General features: G+C 68.2%; 1 protein-coding gene and 1 long non-coding RNA gene across 2 annotated transcripts; one reads left to right on the top strand and one right to left on the bottom strand.

The window, feature by feature from the left end:
* The first annotated feature begins 1211 nt into the window (after window positions 1-1211).
* Window positions 1212-6033, top strand: LOC136567916 (uridylate-specific endoribonuclease C-like). The gene is made up of 6 exons (XM_066567715.1): window positions 1212-1720; window positions 2594-2793; window positions 3577-3693; window positions 3910-4016; window positions 5187-5329; window positions 5918-6033. Exons 1-6 carry the CDS (start codon window positions 1299-1301, stop codon window positions 6015-6017), a joined length of 1089 nt encoding a protein of 362 aa, XP_066423812.1. The 5' UTR covers window positions 1212-1298; the 3' UTR covers window positions 6018-6033.
* Window positions 2573-5999, bottom strand: LOC136567917 (uncharacterized). The gene is made up of 5 exons (XR_010785155.1): window positions 5906-5999; window positions 5238-5309; window positions 3882-4097; window positions 3585-3673; window positions 2573-2711 (listed from the first exon to the last, which is right to left on the bottom strand). It is a non-coding gene; the product is annotated as an uncharacterized lncRNA (long non-coding RNA).
* Window positions 6034-14889: the final 8856 nt, after the last annotated feature.

The following is a 14889-nucleotide window of genomic DNA, read 5'->3' as shown; positions in this document are numbered from 1 at the left end:
GGGTATGACCACGCCCACAGCACAACGCGCGTTCTCCGTACTGCGCATGCGCACGGCGCGGCCGAGGTGGGGCGGGGCCCCCCGGGAGAGGGCGGGGGCGATTTGCGGTTGCCCCGCCCCCAGAATATCGCCCCTCCCCCGAATCCCCCCGAACCCCCCTGGCCGCACAACTCCCGGCCCCACCCAACCCCAGAGCCCCCCGGAAACCCCCCCCATTGCACCCCAGGGACCCCCAGAGCCCCCCCTTGAACCCCCAGGAACCCCCAGAGCCTCCCAGCACCCCCCACGGCATCCCAGGATCTCCCCAGAGCCCCCCAGGAACCCACCATGGCCCCCCAGGGACCCCCCACGGCCCCCAGGACACCCCCAGAGCCCCCCAGGACACCCCCAGAAACCCCCCATGGCGTCCAGGATCCCCCCACGGCCCCCAATGGCCCCCAGGAACCCCCTGGAGCCCCTCAGGATCCCCAAGAGCCCCCCCGGAATCCCCCGTAGTCCCCAGCATCCCCCAGAAGCCCCCAGGAACCCCCCCCCACAGCTCACAATGGCCTCCCAGGATCCCCCATAGCCCCCGGGAACCCTTCATGGCACCCCAGGAACCACCATGGGTCCCCCCGACACCCCCAGGATCCCCTAGAGGCCCCCAAAGTACCCTCACGGCCCCCAAGGCCCCCCCCCAGGAACCTCTGGAGCCCCCCAGGATCCCCCTATAGCCCCTCAGGATCGCCCCAGAGCCCCCCAAGACCCCCTCAGAACCCCTATGACACCCCCAGAGCCCCCAGGAACCCCCTCATAAGCCCCTGGAGGGATCCTGGGGGGCTCTGGGGGGATCCTGGGGGGCTCCGGGGGAATAAAGGGTTGGGGGGCCATGGGGAGGGGGTCCTGGGACGCTGTGGGGGATCCTGGGGAGCCCCTGCCCCCCCCTCGTGTGCCTCAAGCCCCCCCGTGCCCCCCCGAGGCCGCGCCCTCCTGGGAAGTCCTTGAGGGGCCACATTTGGTCCCTTATTAACGCCCCAATGATTAATTAATTAATCATTAATCAGCTCCTGGGGGGGGCGGGGGAGGCGCTTTGGGGGTCCCCACACCCCGGGAGGGGCCAAATTTTGGGGGGGTCGAGTTCCCAAACCTCCCCTCGGGGTCACCAACGGGGGGAACCGGGGGTGCAGCCGGCCCGGGGGGGGTCGGGGTGGCCCCCCCGGGGTCTGGCGAGGTCACGCCGCGACCTTGGCGCGTTATCGCGACAGCGATAGGAGCGATAGGGGCGGCTAAAAGCGACAGCGGGCCCGGGGCTGGCAGCGATGTCTCCGTGGCTGCTGTGGCTGCTGCTGGTGATCGGGACCGGGGGGGTCCCCCTTGAGCCCCGGGCGGTACCGGAGCCCCCCCGGGAGGTACCGGGATCACCCTGGGAGGTACCGGAGCCCCCCCGGGAGGTACCGGAGCTCCCCCGGGAGGTACCGGAGCCCCCCCGGGAGGTACCAGGATCACCCCGGGAGGTACCGGAGCCCCCCCGGGAGGTACCGGAGCCCCCCCGGGAGGTACCGGGATCACCCCGGGAGGTACCGGAGCCCCCCCGGGAGGTACCGGGATCACCCCGGGAGGTACCGGAGCCCCGGGCGGTGTCGGACGCGGAGCTCCGGGAGCTCTCGGAGCAGCTGCTCGCCGCGGACTCGAACCGGGCCGGGCCGGGCCAGCTGGAGCTGAACCTGCAGGGCTCGGGCAGGTGGGGACGGGGGGGGGGACAGGGCTGGAGGGTGGGGGGCACTCGGCGCCCTCCGTGTTCCCCCTCATCCCCCTCCCCTCTGTCCTCACCCCCTGATCCCACCTGTCCCCACCCCTGCTTGATCCCACCCCAATCCCATCCCAATCCCCACCCCAACTCCAATCCAACCCCAATCCCATCCCGACCCTAATCTCGATCTCAATCCAATCCCATCCCATCCCAATCCCAATCCCTCCCCAATCCTAATCTCATCCAATTCCAACTGCAATCCAATCCTACCCCAGTCCCAGTCCCAATCCCATCCTCATCTTCATCCCAATCCCATCACAATTTCATCCAAATCCCCCCAATGCTGATCCCCATCCAATCCCAATCCCACTCCAATCCCAATCCCATCCCATCCCAATCCCACCGCAATCTCACCCCAATCCCCATCCCAAACCCAATCCTGATCCCCATTCCAACCCCAACTCCAATCCAATCCCACCCCAACCCCAATCCCACCCCAACCCCACCCTAATCCCATCCCAGCCCTAATCCCAGTCCCAAAACCTCCCAATCCTAATCCCATCTCACCCCACCCCAATCCCATCCCAATCTCATCCCAACCCTCATGCCAATCCCAATCCAATCCCAACCCCAATTCTATCCCATCTCAACCCCAATCCTGAACCCAATCCCAATGGCAATCCCATCCCAATGCCAATCCCATCCCAACGTTAATCCCAATCCCCCCAACCCCAATCCGACCCCAATCCCAATCCCATCCCAACGCTAATCCCAATCACCCCAACCCCAATCCCACCCCAATCCCACCCCAATCCCATCCCATCGCTAATCCCGTTTTACCCCACTCTCTGTCCCCTTTCCCAGGCTGTTTGCGCGGGTGTCCCCGTCCCTCCTGGCCGTCCCCACGGTCTCGGCGCTCCTGGCCCTGCTGGACAATTACGAGCAGCGCCCGGGCCGGGCGGAGGCGGAGCCGCCGGAGGAGCTGCGGGAGCAGCAGCGGTTCCTGGAGGCCGCGCTGGCCACGCCGGTGCTGGCGCTGCTCGAGCGCTTCGTGCTCCACAAAGGTGGGGACGCGATGTCCCTGCGGTGTCCCCTCGGTCCCTGCAGTGTCCCCTCTCTCCCTGCAGTGTCCCCTCTGTCCCCACCGCGTCCCCACGGTGTCCCTGCAGTGTCCCCCTGTCCCCACGATGTCCCCATGGTGTTCCCCCTATCCCCACGGTGACCCCGTGGTGTCCCCACGGTGTCCCCTGGTGTTCCCCCCTATCCCCATGGTGACCCCTTGTCCTCCTGGTGTCCCCACGATGTCCCCCCTGTCTCCACAGTGTCCCCATGGTGTCCCTACAGTGCGCCCACGGCATCCCCATGGTGTTCCCCCTGTCCCCATGGTGTCCCTCCAGTGTCCCCCCTGTCCCACAATGTCCCCATGGGGTCCCTACAGTGTTCCCCCTATCCCCATGGTGTCCCCATGTGTTCCCCCTGTCCCCATGATGTCCCTACGGTGCTGCCCCTATCCCCATGGTGTCCCCATGGTGTTTCCCCTGTCCCTGCAGTGTCCCCACGCTGTCCTCATGATGTCCCCCCTGTCCCCACGATGTCCCCACGGTGACCCTCCTGTCCCCACACTGTCCCCAGGGCTGTACCCCATGTCCCCATGCTGTCCCCACACTGTCCCCACACTGTCCCCAGGGCTGTACCCCATGTCCCCATGCTGTCCCCATGCTGTCCCCAGAGCTGTACCCCATGTCCCCATGATGTCCCCACGCTGTCCCCAGGGCTGTACCCCCTGTCCCCATGCTGTCCCCAGAGCTGTACCCCATGTCCCCATGATGTCCCCACGCTGTCCCCAGGGCTGTACCCCTCGGCCGAGGCGTTCCGGGCCGATCTCCACTCCATGTGGTTCGGGCTCTACTCGCGCTCCGGAGGGAAAGTGCTGGACTCCTGCGGCTTCGAGCACGTGTTCGTGGGTGAGGGGACACTGGGGACACTGGGGGACATGTGGGGACATGGGGGGACACTGGGGAGGGGGGGATACTGTGGGGATGGGAGGGAGCGGGGACAGGGATTGAACAGGGGGACACCAAAGGGATGGGGGGACACCAAGGGGTGGAGCTGGGGAGGTTTGGGGGGGTCCCTGGGGGGCAGCTGTGGTCACCTGCTCTCTGTGTCACCCGTGTCCCCAGGGGAGGTGAAGAAGGACGCGGTGTCCGGGTGCCACAACTGGGTGCAGCTGCAGGCGCTGGAGAGCGCGGGGAGGCTGCAGTACCTGGGCTACACCTGGGACGGGCCTGTGAGTGGGGACAGGGGGACATGGGGGGACATGGAGGGACATGGGGACAGCTGCAGTACCTGGGCTACACCTGGGACGGGCCTGTGAGTGGGGACAGGAGGGGACGGGGGGGACAGGGGGGACATGGGGACATGGAGGGACATGGAGGGACATGGGGACACGGGGATATGGGGACATGGGGGGACATGGGGACAGCTGGAGTACCTGGGCTGCACCTGGGATGGGCCTGTGAGTGGGGACAGGGGGGGACCGGGGGGACACGGGGGACATGGGGACATGGGGACAGCTGGAGTACCTGGGCTGCACCTGGCATGGGCCCATGAGTGGGACAGGGGATGGGGTGGGACATGGGGACATGAGGGACATGGGGGGCACAGGAACGGGGGGGACACGGGGACACAAGGACATGGGTCATGGGGACATGGGGGACACAGGGACATGGACTGGAGTACCTGGGCTACACCTGGGACAGGCCCCTGAGTGGGGACATGGGGGGACATGGGGGCGACTGCAGTACCTGGGCTGCACCTGGGACGGGCCTGTGGGTGGGGACAAGGGACACAGGGAGGGATCCTCTGAGCAGGACATGGGGACACAGAGGGGGCACCCTGGGCTTCCCTCCTGCCCCCATCCCCTGCAGTGTCCCCAGCCAAGCTCTCTGTCCCCAGGGATGTCCCCAGGGTCCCTGTTCCTGTGCCCCCACGATGCCCCGAGGTCCCACCCCCCCCCATTTCCCCGGAACCTCGCGGTCCCCTGGGTCCCACTGGCTGTCCCCACTGATTGTCCCCTGCAGCATCCCCGGTGTCCCTGTCCCTTGAGGCCACACCTGCGGTCTCCCCATGGCTGTACCTGCGTGTCCCTGTGCCCCCCATGGCCTGGGCACCCCCCTGGCACCCCGGTGCCCTTCCCTGTGCCCCCCATGGCCTGGGCACCCCCCTGGCACCCCGGTGCCCCTCCCTGTGCCCCCCATGGCCTGGGCACCCCCCTGCCCACCCCGGTGCCCCTCCCTGTGCCCCCCGTGAGCCCCCCCTGGCTGTGCTGTCGCTGTGGCTCTGCCGGGATGGGCACCCAGGGAGCCGTGTCTGTCTGTCTGTCTGTCCCCGCCGTGTCCCCCTGTCTGTGTATCTGTCTGTGTGTCTGTCTGTGTGTCTGTCTGTCTGTCCCCGGCAGTGGGCGGCCTTCCCGGACGTGCTGTCGCTGCGGTTCCGCTGGGACGGGCACCTCAAAGCGCGGGGGTCGCTCCTGGTGGGCTCCAGCCCCGAGTTCGACCTGGCGCTGTTCACCCTCTGCTTCCTGGCACGGCCCGACCGCCAGTGAGTGCGGGCACCGGGCAGGGGCTGGCACCGAGGGGAGGGGCTGGCACCGAGGGGAGTGGCTGGCACCGTGGGCAGGGGCTGGCACCGTGGGCAGGGGGCTGGCACTGCCCCAGGGGGCTGGCACAGAGAAGAGGGGGCTGGAACCGAGGAGAGGGGGCTGGCACTGTGGGGAGGGGGCTGGCACTGCCCCAGGGGACTGGCACTGTGGGGAGGGGGCTGGCATTGTGGGGAGGGGGCTGGCACTGTGGGGAGGGGGCTGGCACTGCCCCAGTGGACTGGAACCGTGGGCAGGGGGCTGGCACCGAGGGGAGGGGGCTGGAACTGAGGGGAGGGGGCTGGCACTGTGGGCAGGGGGCTGGAACCGAGGGCAGGGGCTGGCACTCTGGGTAGGGGCTGGCACGGAGGGGAGGGGCTGGCACTGTGGGCAGGGGCTGGCACCAAGGGGAAGGGGCTGGCACTGCCCCAGGGGGCTGGCACTGAGGCCAGGGGCTGGCACCGCCCCAGGGGACACCCGGCACCCACCCGGTGGTTGTGGTGCCCACCCGGGGGTCCCGGCCCCGGGCTCACCCTCACCTGTCCTTGCAGGTGCCACATCAGCCTGGGGGGCGAGGCTGCCACCATCCAGACCTACAGCTGGGACAAGCAGCGCCTGGTGGCCTCAGCGTACCCCCTGACCCCACAGTGAACCCCACAGAACCCCCCCGACCCCACAGTGAACCCCCCTGACCCCACAGTGAACCCCCCTGACCCCCTGACCCCACAGTGAACCCCCCAGGACCCCCCTGACCCCACAGTGAACCCCACAGGACCCCCCCCTGACCCCACAGTGAACCCCACAGGACCCCCCCGACCCCACAGTGAACCCCCCTGACCCCACAGTGAACCCCCCAGGACCCCCCTGACCCCACAGTGAACCCCCCTGACCCCCTAACCCCACAGTGAACCCCCCTGACCCCACAGTGAACCCCACAGGACCCCCCTGACCCCACAGTGAACCCCCCAGGACCACCAGGACCCCACAGTGAACCCCCCAGGACCCCCCAGGACCCCCCCCAGCCCTCAATGAACCCCCCAGGACCCCCCCGACCCCCCTGATGCCTCAATGAACCCCCCTGACCCCTCTGACCCCCCTGACCCCACAGTGAAGCCCCCAGGACCCCCCTGACCCCTCAATGAACCCCCCTGACCCCCAATGAACCCCCCTGACCCCCAATAAACCCCCCTGACCCCCATTCCCGCCTCTGCCTTGGAGGGTGCAGGGGATGGGGACACCGGGTGCTGGGACCCCCAAAGAGAGCTGGGACCCCCCCAGGGGATGTTGGGTCCCCATGGGGGTGCTGAGAGCCCACAGTGACCACTGGGACCCCACAGGGACTGCTGTCACCCCACAGTGACCACTGGGACCCCACAATGACCACTGGGATCCCCCAGTGACCCCTGGGACCCCACAATGACCACTGGGATCCCCCAGTGACCCCTGGGACCCCACAATGACCACTGGGACCCCCACAGTGACCACTGGGATCCCCCAGTGACTGCTGTCACCCCACAGTGACCACTGGGACCCCACAATGACCACTGGGACCCCCACAGTGACCCCTGGGACCCCACAGTGACCACTGGGACCCCCATAGTGACCACTGGGATCCCCCAGTGACCCCTGGGACCCCACAATGACCACTGGGACCCCCATAGTGACCCCTGGGACCCCCATAGTGACCACTGGGGTCCCACAGGGACTGCTGGGACGCCACAATGACCACTGGGACCCCACAATGACCCCTGGGACCCCACAGTGACCCCTGGGACCCCACAGTGACCCCTGGGACCCCACAGTGACCACTAGGGTCCCGCAGTGACTGCTGTCACCCCACAGTGACCCCTGGGACCCCACAGTGGCCGCTGTCACCCCCACAGGTGGTGGCACTGCCCTGGGCACTGGGAGCCCCTCCCAGGTGCTGGGACCCCCTGTGGGCACTGGGGGGGGTGGGCAGGAGCCCAAGGCTGGGGGGGGACACGGGGACACCCCCAAGGGCCCTGGGTGTGCCTGGGGTGACACGGGGACACCTGGGGGACATCTGGGGGTGGGGGTGGGCTGTGTGTGCATGGGATGGCACACGTGTCCTTAGCGTGTCCGTGTGTCACTGCACATGTCTGTGTGTCACTGCACGTGTCCTTAGCGTGTCTGTGTGTCACTGCACGTGTCCTTAGCATGTCCGTGTGTCACTGCACATGTCTGTGTGTCACTGCACGTGTCCTTAGCGTGTCCGTGTGTCACTGCACATGTCCTTAGCATGTCCGTGTGTCACTGCACATGTCTGTGTGTCACTGCACGTGTCCTTAGCGTGTCCGTGTGTCACTGCACATGTCTGTGTGTCACTGCACGTGTCCTTAGCATGTCCATGTGTCACTGCACATGTCTGTGTGTCACTGCATGTGTCTGTGTGTCACTGCACGTGTCCTTAGCGTGTCTGTGTATCACTGCACATGTCCTTAGCGTGTCCGTGTGTCACTGCACATGTCTGTGTGTCACTGCACATGTCCTTAGCGTGTCCGTGTGTCACTGCACATGTCTGTGTGTCACTGCACGTGTCCTTAGCGTGTCCGTGTGTCACTGCACACATCCCCAGTGTGTCCGTGTGTCACTGCACATGTCTGTGTGTCACTGCACGTGTCCTTAGCGTGTCCGTGTGTCACTGCACACATCCCCAGTGTGTCCATGTGTCACTGCACATGTCGTTGGCATGTCTGTGTGTCACTGCATGTGTCTGTGTGTCACCATACACGTCCCCAATGTGCTGTGTGTCACTGCACATGTCCCCAGCATGTCCCTGTCACTCCACACATCATTGGCGTGTCCGTGTGTCACTGCACATGTCCCCAGTGTGCCCGTGTGTCACTGCACGTGTCCTTAGCCTGTCCATGTGCCCATAGATGTCCCCAGTGTGTCCGTGTGTCCCCAGCGTGTCACCGCTGTGTCCGTGTCACTGCACACGTGTCCATAGTGTGTCTGTGTGCCCATACATGTCTCCAGTGTGTCACTGCTGTGTCCCTGTCACCACACGTGTCCCCAGCATGCCTGTGTGTCACTGGACGTGTCCCCAGCCTGTCCATGTGCCCATACATGTCCCCAGCGTGTCACCGCTGTGTCCACATCAGCACACACGTGTCCATAGCATGTCCGTGTGCCCATACATGTCCCCAGTTTGTCACTGCTGTGTCCCTCTTACCGCACATGTGTCCCCAGTGTGCCCGTGTGTCACTGCACACGTCCCCAGCCTGTCCATATACCCATGCATGTCCCCAGCGTCTCACTGCTGTCCCTGTAACATGTGTCCCCACATGCCCATGTGTCCCCAGCATGTCACTGCTGTGTCCCTGTCACATGTGTCCCCACATGCCCATGTGTCCCCAGCGTGTCACTGCTGTGTCCGTGTCACTTTACCTGTGCCCCCAGCATGCCCATGTGTCACTGCACATGTCACCAGTGCGCCCGTGTGTCCCCAGCATTTCACTGCTGCATGTGTCCCTGTCACTGCCGTGTCCCTGTCACTGCACCCATGTCCCAGCATGCCCATGTGTCACTGCACGTGTCCCCATTGCACCCGTGTGTCCCCAGCATGTCATGGCCTTATCCGTGTCACCACACACATGTATGTCCCAGCATGCCCGTGTGTCCCCAGCGTGTGCACACAGCCCCCCGTGGGTGTCCCCCTGCGCCCCCAGGGTGTCCCCGCACAGCCGTGGTGTCCTCGGGGTGTCCCTGGTCTCCCACCCGTGTGTGTGTGTGTCCCCGCGTGTCCCCTGTGCTGTGTCCCCAGCATTTCACTGCTGTGTGTGTCCCTGTCTGCTGTGTCCGTGTCACCGCACCCATGTCCCAGCATGCTCATGTGTCACTGCACATGTCCCCAGTGCGCCCGTGTGTCCCCGGCGTGTGCACACAGCCACCCGTGGGTGTCCCCCTGCAGTCCCAGGGTGTCCCCGCACACGCCGTGGTGTCCTCGTGGTGTCCTCGGGGTGTCCCCCAGCTCCCACCCGTGTGTGTGTGTGTGTCCCCGCGTGTCGCTGCCGTGCCCCTGGCGTGGCGTCGGGCGTGCCGGGCCGTGCCCGTGTCCCGGCGTGTCCCGGCGTGTCCCGGCGTGTCCCGGCTGTCCCGGTGCACCGGGGCCGGGCCGTGCCAGCCCCGCGCGGGCCGTGCCCGTGACGTGTCCCCGCGGGTGGCGCCGCGGCCCCGGCAGGAAGCGAGCACGGAGCGCAAACCGGGGCCGAGCGGGGTCCCGGGGGTGCCATGGGGGCCCCCCGAGAGCGGCGCGAGGTTCTGGCCGCCATCCGGGCCGAGGTGGCCCGGCACGAGGGGGCCAAGGGCCACCTGAACCGGCTGGTGCGGCTCGTGGAGAGCGTGCCCGAGCCCCGGCTGCGCGCCAGCCTGAGCAGCGCCCTCAGGGCCCTCCGAGGTACCGAGGGGACACCGGGGCTGGGGACACCGGGGGGACACCGGGGGGACACCAGGGGGACACTGAGGGGACACTGAGGGGCACAGGCAGGGGGAGAGCAGCGCCCTCAGGGCCCTCCGAGGTACCGGGGACACCGGGGCTGGGGACACCGGGGGAACATGGAGGGACACTGGGGGAACACCGAGGGGACATGAGGGGTGCAGGCAGGGGGACAGGAGGATGGAGAGTGGATGGAGAGTGGATGGACAGGTGGATGGAGAGAGGATGGACAGATGGATGGACAGATGGATGGACAGTGGATGGAGAAAGGATGGAGAGTGGATGGACAGATGGATGGACAGGTGGATGGACAGGAGGATGGAGAGTGGGTGGAGTGGATGGACAGGAGGATGGAGAGTGGATGGAGGGTGGATGGACAGATGGATGGACAGTGGATGGAGAGTGGGTGGAGTGGATGGACATGCCGTGGGTGGAGGAGTGGGTGGGTGGAGGGATGAGGTGTGGGCAGATGGGTGGAGGAGCAAGGGGAGGGATGGAGGGATGGACAGACAGACAGGGAGATGGCTGGAGGCACGGATGGACAGATGGACAGCAGGGCAGGTGGAAGGGATGGATGGATGGATGGATGGATGGATGGATGGATGGATGGATGGATGGATGGATGGATGGATGGATGGATGGATGGATGGACAGGTGGTGGCTCAAGGCATTGACAGATAGGAGGGTGTAGCAGGGGACGGACACATGGACAGACAGATGGATGATGGACAGAGGAGAGAGGGGTGGAGGGGCATCCTATGGATGGATGGATGGATGGATGGATGGATGGATGGACGGATGGATGGACAGAGAGACAGAGAGTTGGCTGGAGGCATGGATGGACAGACAGACAGAAGGGCAGGTGGAAGGGATGGATGGACAATGAATGAGTGGACTGGTGGATGGACAAACAGGTGGATGCAGATACACAGGTGGAAGGATGGACAGATGGACAGGTGGATGCAGGGATGGATGCAGGGATGGATGGATGGATGGATGGATGGACGGATGGATGGACGGACGGACGGACGGACGGATGGATGGATGGATGGATGGATGGATGGATGGATGGATGGATGGATGGATGGATGGATGGATGATGGACAGAAGGGGGATGGACAGATGGACGGACGGACAGATGGACACATGGACAGATGTGACCCTGGTGTCCCCCAGCCCCACACTGTGCTGGTCTCTGGTCCCGTCCCAGCTCAGGGGGTCCCTGCCCCCCTTCCAGCAGAGCCCCCCCATTCCATGCTCCGGTGCCCCCCCAGTGCCGCAGGGGGGGTTTGGCAGTGCCAGCCCCCATGGGGACCCAGCTGGGGGGCACGGGGGGGGGGGGGTGCAGGCCCGGCTGGGGGTTGGGGCCCCCCCATTTCCGTGCTGGGGCGGTTTCCGGGCCCTGCGCTGTGGGAACGGGGCCATGGGGCCACTTCCTCCTGTCTGCGTCTGCCGGGGGGGGCGGGGGGGCCCTGGGGGGACTGGGGGGGCTGGGGGGCTCTGGGGTGATTGGGGGGGCCCTGGGGGGTTGGGGGGGCTCTGGGGTGATTGGGGGGGCCCTGGGGGGTTGGGGGGGCTCTGGGGTGATTGGGGGGCTCTGGGGTGATTGGGGGGGCCCTGGGGGGATTGAGGAGGCTCTGGGGGGATTGGGGGGGCTCTGGGGGGATTGGGGGGGCCCTGGGGGGATTGAGGAGGCTCTGGGGGGACTGGGGGGGCTCTGGGGTGATTGGGGGACTCTGGGGGGATTGGGGGGGCTCTGGGGTGATTGGGAGACTCTGGGGGGATTGGGGGGGCTCTGGGGTGATTGGGAGACTCTGGGGGGATTGGGGGGGCTCTGGGGGTATTGAGGGGGCTCTGGGGGGACTGGGGGGGCTCTGGGGGAATTGGGAGGGCTCTGGGGGGATTGGGGGGCTCTGGGGGGATTGGGGGCTCTGGGGTGATTGAGGAGGCTCTGGGGGGACTGGGGGGGCTCTGGGGTGATTGGGGGGCTCTGGGGGGATTGGGGGGGCTCTGGGGGTATTGAGGGGGCTCTGGGGGGATTGGGGGGGCTCTGGGGGTATTGAGGGCGCTCTGGGGGGATTGAGGGGGCTCTGGGGGAATTGGGGGGGCTCTGGGGGTATTGAGGGCGCTCTGGGGGTATTGAGGGGGCTCTGGGGGGACTGGGGGGGCTCTGGGGGTATTGAGGGGGCTCTGGGGGAATTGGGGGGGCCCTGCTGGAAGGGTCGGAGGGGCTGCTGGGGGAGGGGGGAAGCTGCTGTGTGGGAGGGGCTCTGATGCTGCTGGGGGGGGCCTCGGGGGGGGCACTTGTTGCTGGGCTGGGGGGGGGTCCCCGGCTGGGGGGGCTGCGGGGGTTTGGGGTCTCCTCCCCCCGATCGCCCCGCCCCCGCGCGGGGGTGTCCGGTGACGTCACTCGGGGCGGGGCTCCGTTGCCGCCCCCTGCCCGTTCCGAGCCCCCACATCCCTGTGCTCCCCCCCCCACTCTGACATCTCCCGCGCGGTTGCCATGGCAACGGGAAGCCGGGGGATGCCGCGTTGCCAAGCGCCCGCTGTGGTACCCACAGAGCGCCGGGGGGGGCACAGAGCTCCCCCCGAGCCCCCTCCCACCCCCGGGGGGGCCCAGGGCTCTGCCCCGCCCCCGTTTAACCCCCCCAGCCCCACCATGGGGGTGCAGCGGCTTTGGGGACCCCAAAGGGACGGGGACAGGGATGGGGACACGGACAGGGATGGGGACAAAGATAGGGATAGGGATGGGGACACGGATGGGGACAGGGATGGGGACAGGAACAGGGACGGGACAGGGACGGGGATGGGGGCAGGGATTGGGGACAGTGATGGGGACAGGGATGGGGGTGGGGACAAGGATGGGATAAGGACAGGGATGGGGACATGGACAGGGATGGGGACAAAGATAGGGATAGAGATGGGGACACGAATGGGGACAGGGATGGGGACAGGGAGGGTACAGGAACAGGGACGGGACAGGAACAGGGACGGGACAGGGACGGGGATGGGGACAGGGATGGGGACAGGGAGGGTACAGGAACAGGGATGGGACAGGGATGGGGACATGGACAGGGATGGGGGTGGGGACAAGGATGGGATAAGGACAGGGATGGGGACAGGGACAGGGACAGGGACAGGGACAGGGATGGGGACAGGGCTGCTCTGGTGCTGGGGTCGGACCCGCCGTGACCCTGTGTCGTCGTCCCCCCCGCACAGCGTGGGACATCTGAGCGATGGGGAGGGGTGGCCCTTGCTTGGGGACACCGGGGGGCACCGGAGGGGGCAGCGCTGTCCCCACGGGGTGCTGAGGGCAGATGCCCCAGCCCCACGGTCACAGCCCCGGGGTGGCAGCATGGACACCTCTGGGGGTGCCCCCCTGCCCGGAGCGGTGCCAGGTCGCGGGGACCCCGCGCGTGGGGGGCACACGGAGCCCAGCAGGGCCCGGACCCCCGCCCGACCTCCGGGGGGCACAGGGCGCCGAGGGGTCCCGCTGAGCCCCCAGCCCCGTGTGCCCCCCAAGCTGTGACACGCAGAGCCGGGGGGGTCACGCTGGCCTGGGGGACCCCAATGGCCGCGACCCCCGGCCCGGCTCCGCGAGGGGGACACGGGAGTGACGAGAGTGACACTGCGGGGGGTCCACGGCTGCTCCCAGCGCCATCCCCGCCGTTGCCGTGGTAACGGGATGCGCAGGGATGCTGCGCCGCTGCTAAAAAATGCCAGAAAAGGGGTGGATGAGCCTTCCCCGAGCCCCGCAAGACCCCCCAAAAAACCTCAAAGCCGCCCCCACGCCCCCCCAGCCCGCGGGACCCCTCCCGTGCCAACGTTGGTGCCCCGGGAAGGGGAAGGAGGGGATTTAGGAGCGCGGGGAGAGCGGGATGGACGGAGGGGTGGACGGATGGATGGATGGATGGATGGATGGATGGATGGATGGATGGATGGATGGATGGATGGATGGATGGATGGATGGATGGATGGATGGATGGATGGATGGATCGGCGGTGCAGGGGGCTGTCGGGGCGGGGGGGGGGTCCCGGCATCCCAGCAGGTGCCGGAGCCGGTGCCGGGGGCTCGGGGGAGGCGCCCGGGAGCGCTCGCGCCTGCCCGGTAGCGGCGGGGCCGCCGCCCGCCCCCGCCCCAGCCCGGCCCTGGGAGCGGCGCATGGCGGAGAGCGGCGGCCCCGGCCCCCCCCGGCCGCTCAGGGCCCCCCCCGCCGGGCCCCGGCCCCCCCCCGGCCGCTCAGGGCCCCCCCCGCCGGGCCCCGGCCCCCGCCCGCTCCGCCGCCGCCGCCGCCGCCAAGGACGAGCCCGTCGGGCGCTGCCGTGAGCGCCGCTCCCGGGGGGGCCCGGGCATGACCCCCCCCGGCCCGTAACCCCCCCTCCCTCCGCTTCCCCCTTCCCCGCAGCCCCCGCGCCCCCTCCCCACCACCGCCCCTTTGCCCCCCCCCCATTCCGTGTCCCTCACGCCCCATCTCCCCTCCCATCCCCCCACCCCGCACCTGTAACCCCCCCCTTCCCTGCCCCCCCCGACCCCCGGGTCCCCACACCCCCCTCCCCCCGCCCTGACTCCCGTCCGCTCCCCCCCCGCCCCCAAAAGCCCCCGAGCCCTCCCCTGCCCGCCCCCAGCCCGGGGGGTTTCCCCGCGATGCCCCCCGGCCGCTGACCCGGGCTGGGGGGCGCGGCGGGGGGTGGCCCCGATCCCGGGGGGGCGCCGGTGCTCGGCGGGGGGGGCGGCGGCGGTTCCAACCCCTCCGGGGGCGGGCGAGCGGCGAAGGCTTCGGGGAGGCAGGGCCGGGGGTGGGACCGGAGCATCGGCGGCACCGGCGGCCGCGGCGCCGCGCGGGGATCCAGGGGGGCCGGGGGGGGCGGCCCGGGGGGGCCCTGCCCGCACCCATGAGCAGGAGCACCGGCCTCCAGCGCAGGACCACCTACCTCATCTCGCTCACGCTGGTCAAGCTCGAGTCGGTGGGCGCCGCTGGGGAGGCGGAGGAGGCGGGGGGGGGTGGCGATGGAGCCCCTGGCCCCGGGGGGGCCGCGGCCGCCCCCCGCACCCCCGAGCCCGGCC

Source organism: Molothrus aeneus, chromosome 30 (assembly GCF_037042795.1).
Source record: "Molothrus aeneus isolate 106 chromosome 30, BPBGC_Maene_1.0, whole genome shotgun sequence".
Taxonomy (NCBI): domain Eukaryota; kingdom Metazoa; phylum Chordata; class Aves; order Passeriformes; family Icteridae; genus Molothrus; species Molothrus aeneus.
The sequence above is the reverse complement of the archived record's forward strand: the minus strand, read 5'-3'. Positions and strand labels throughout refer to the sequence as shown.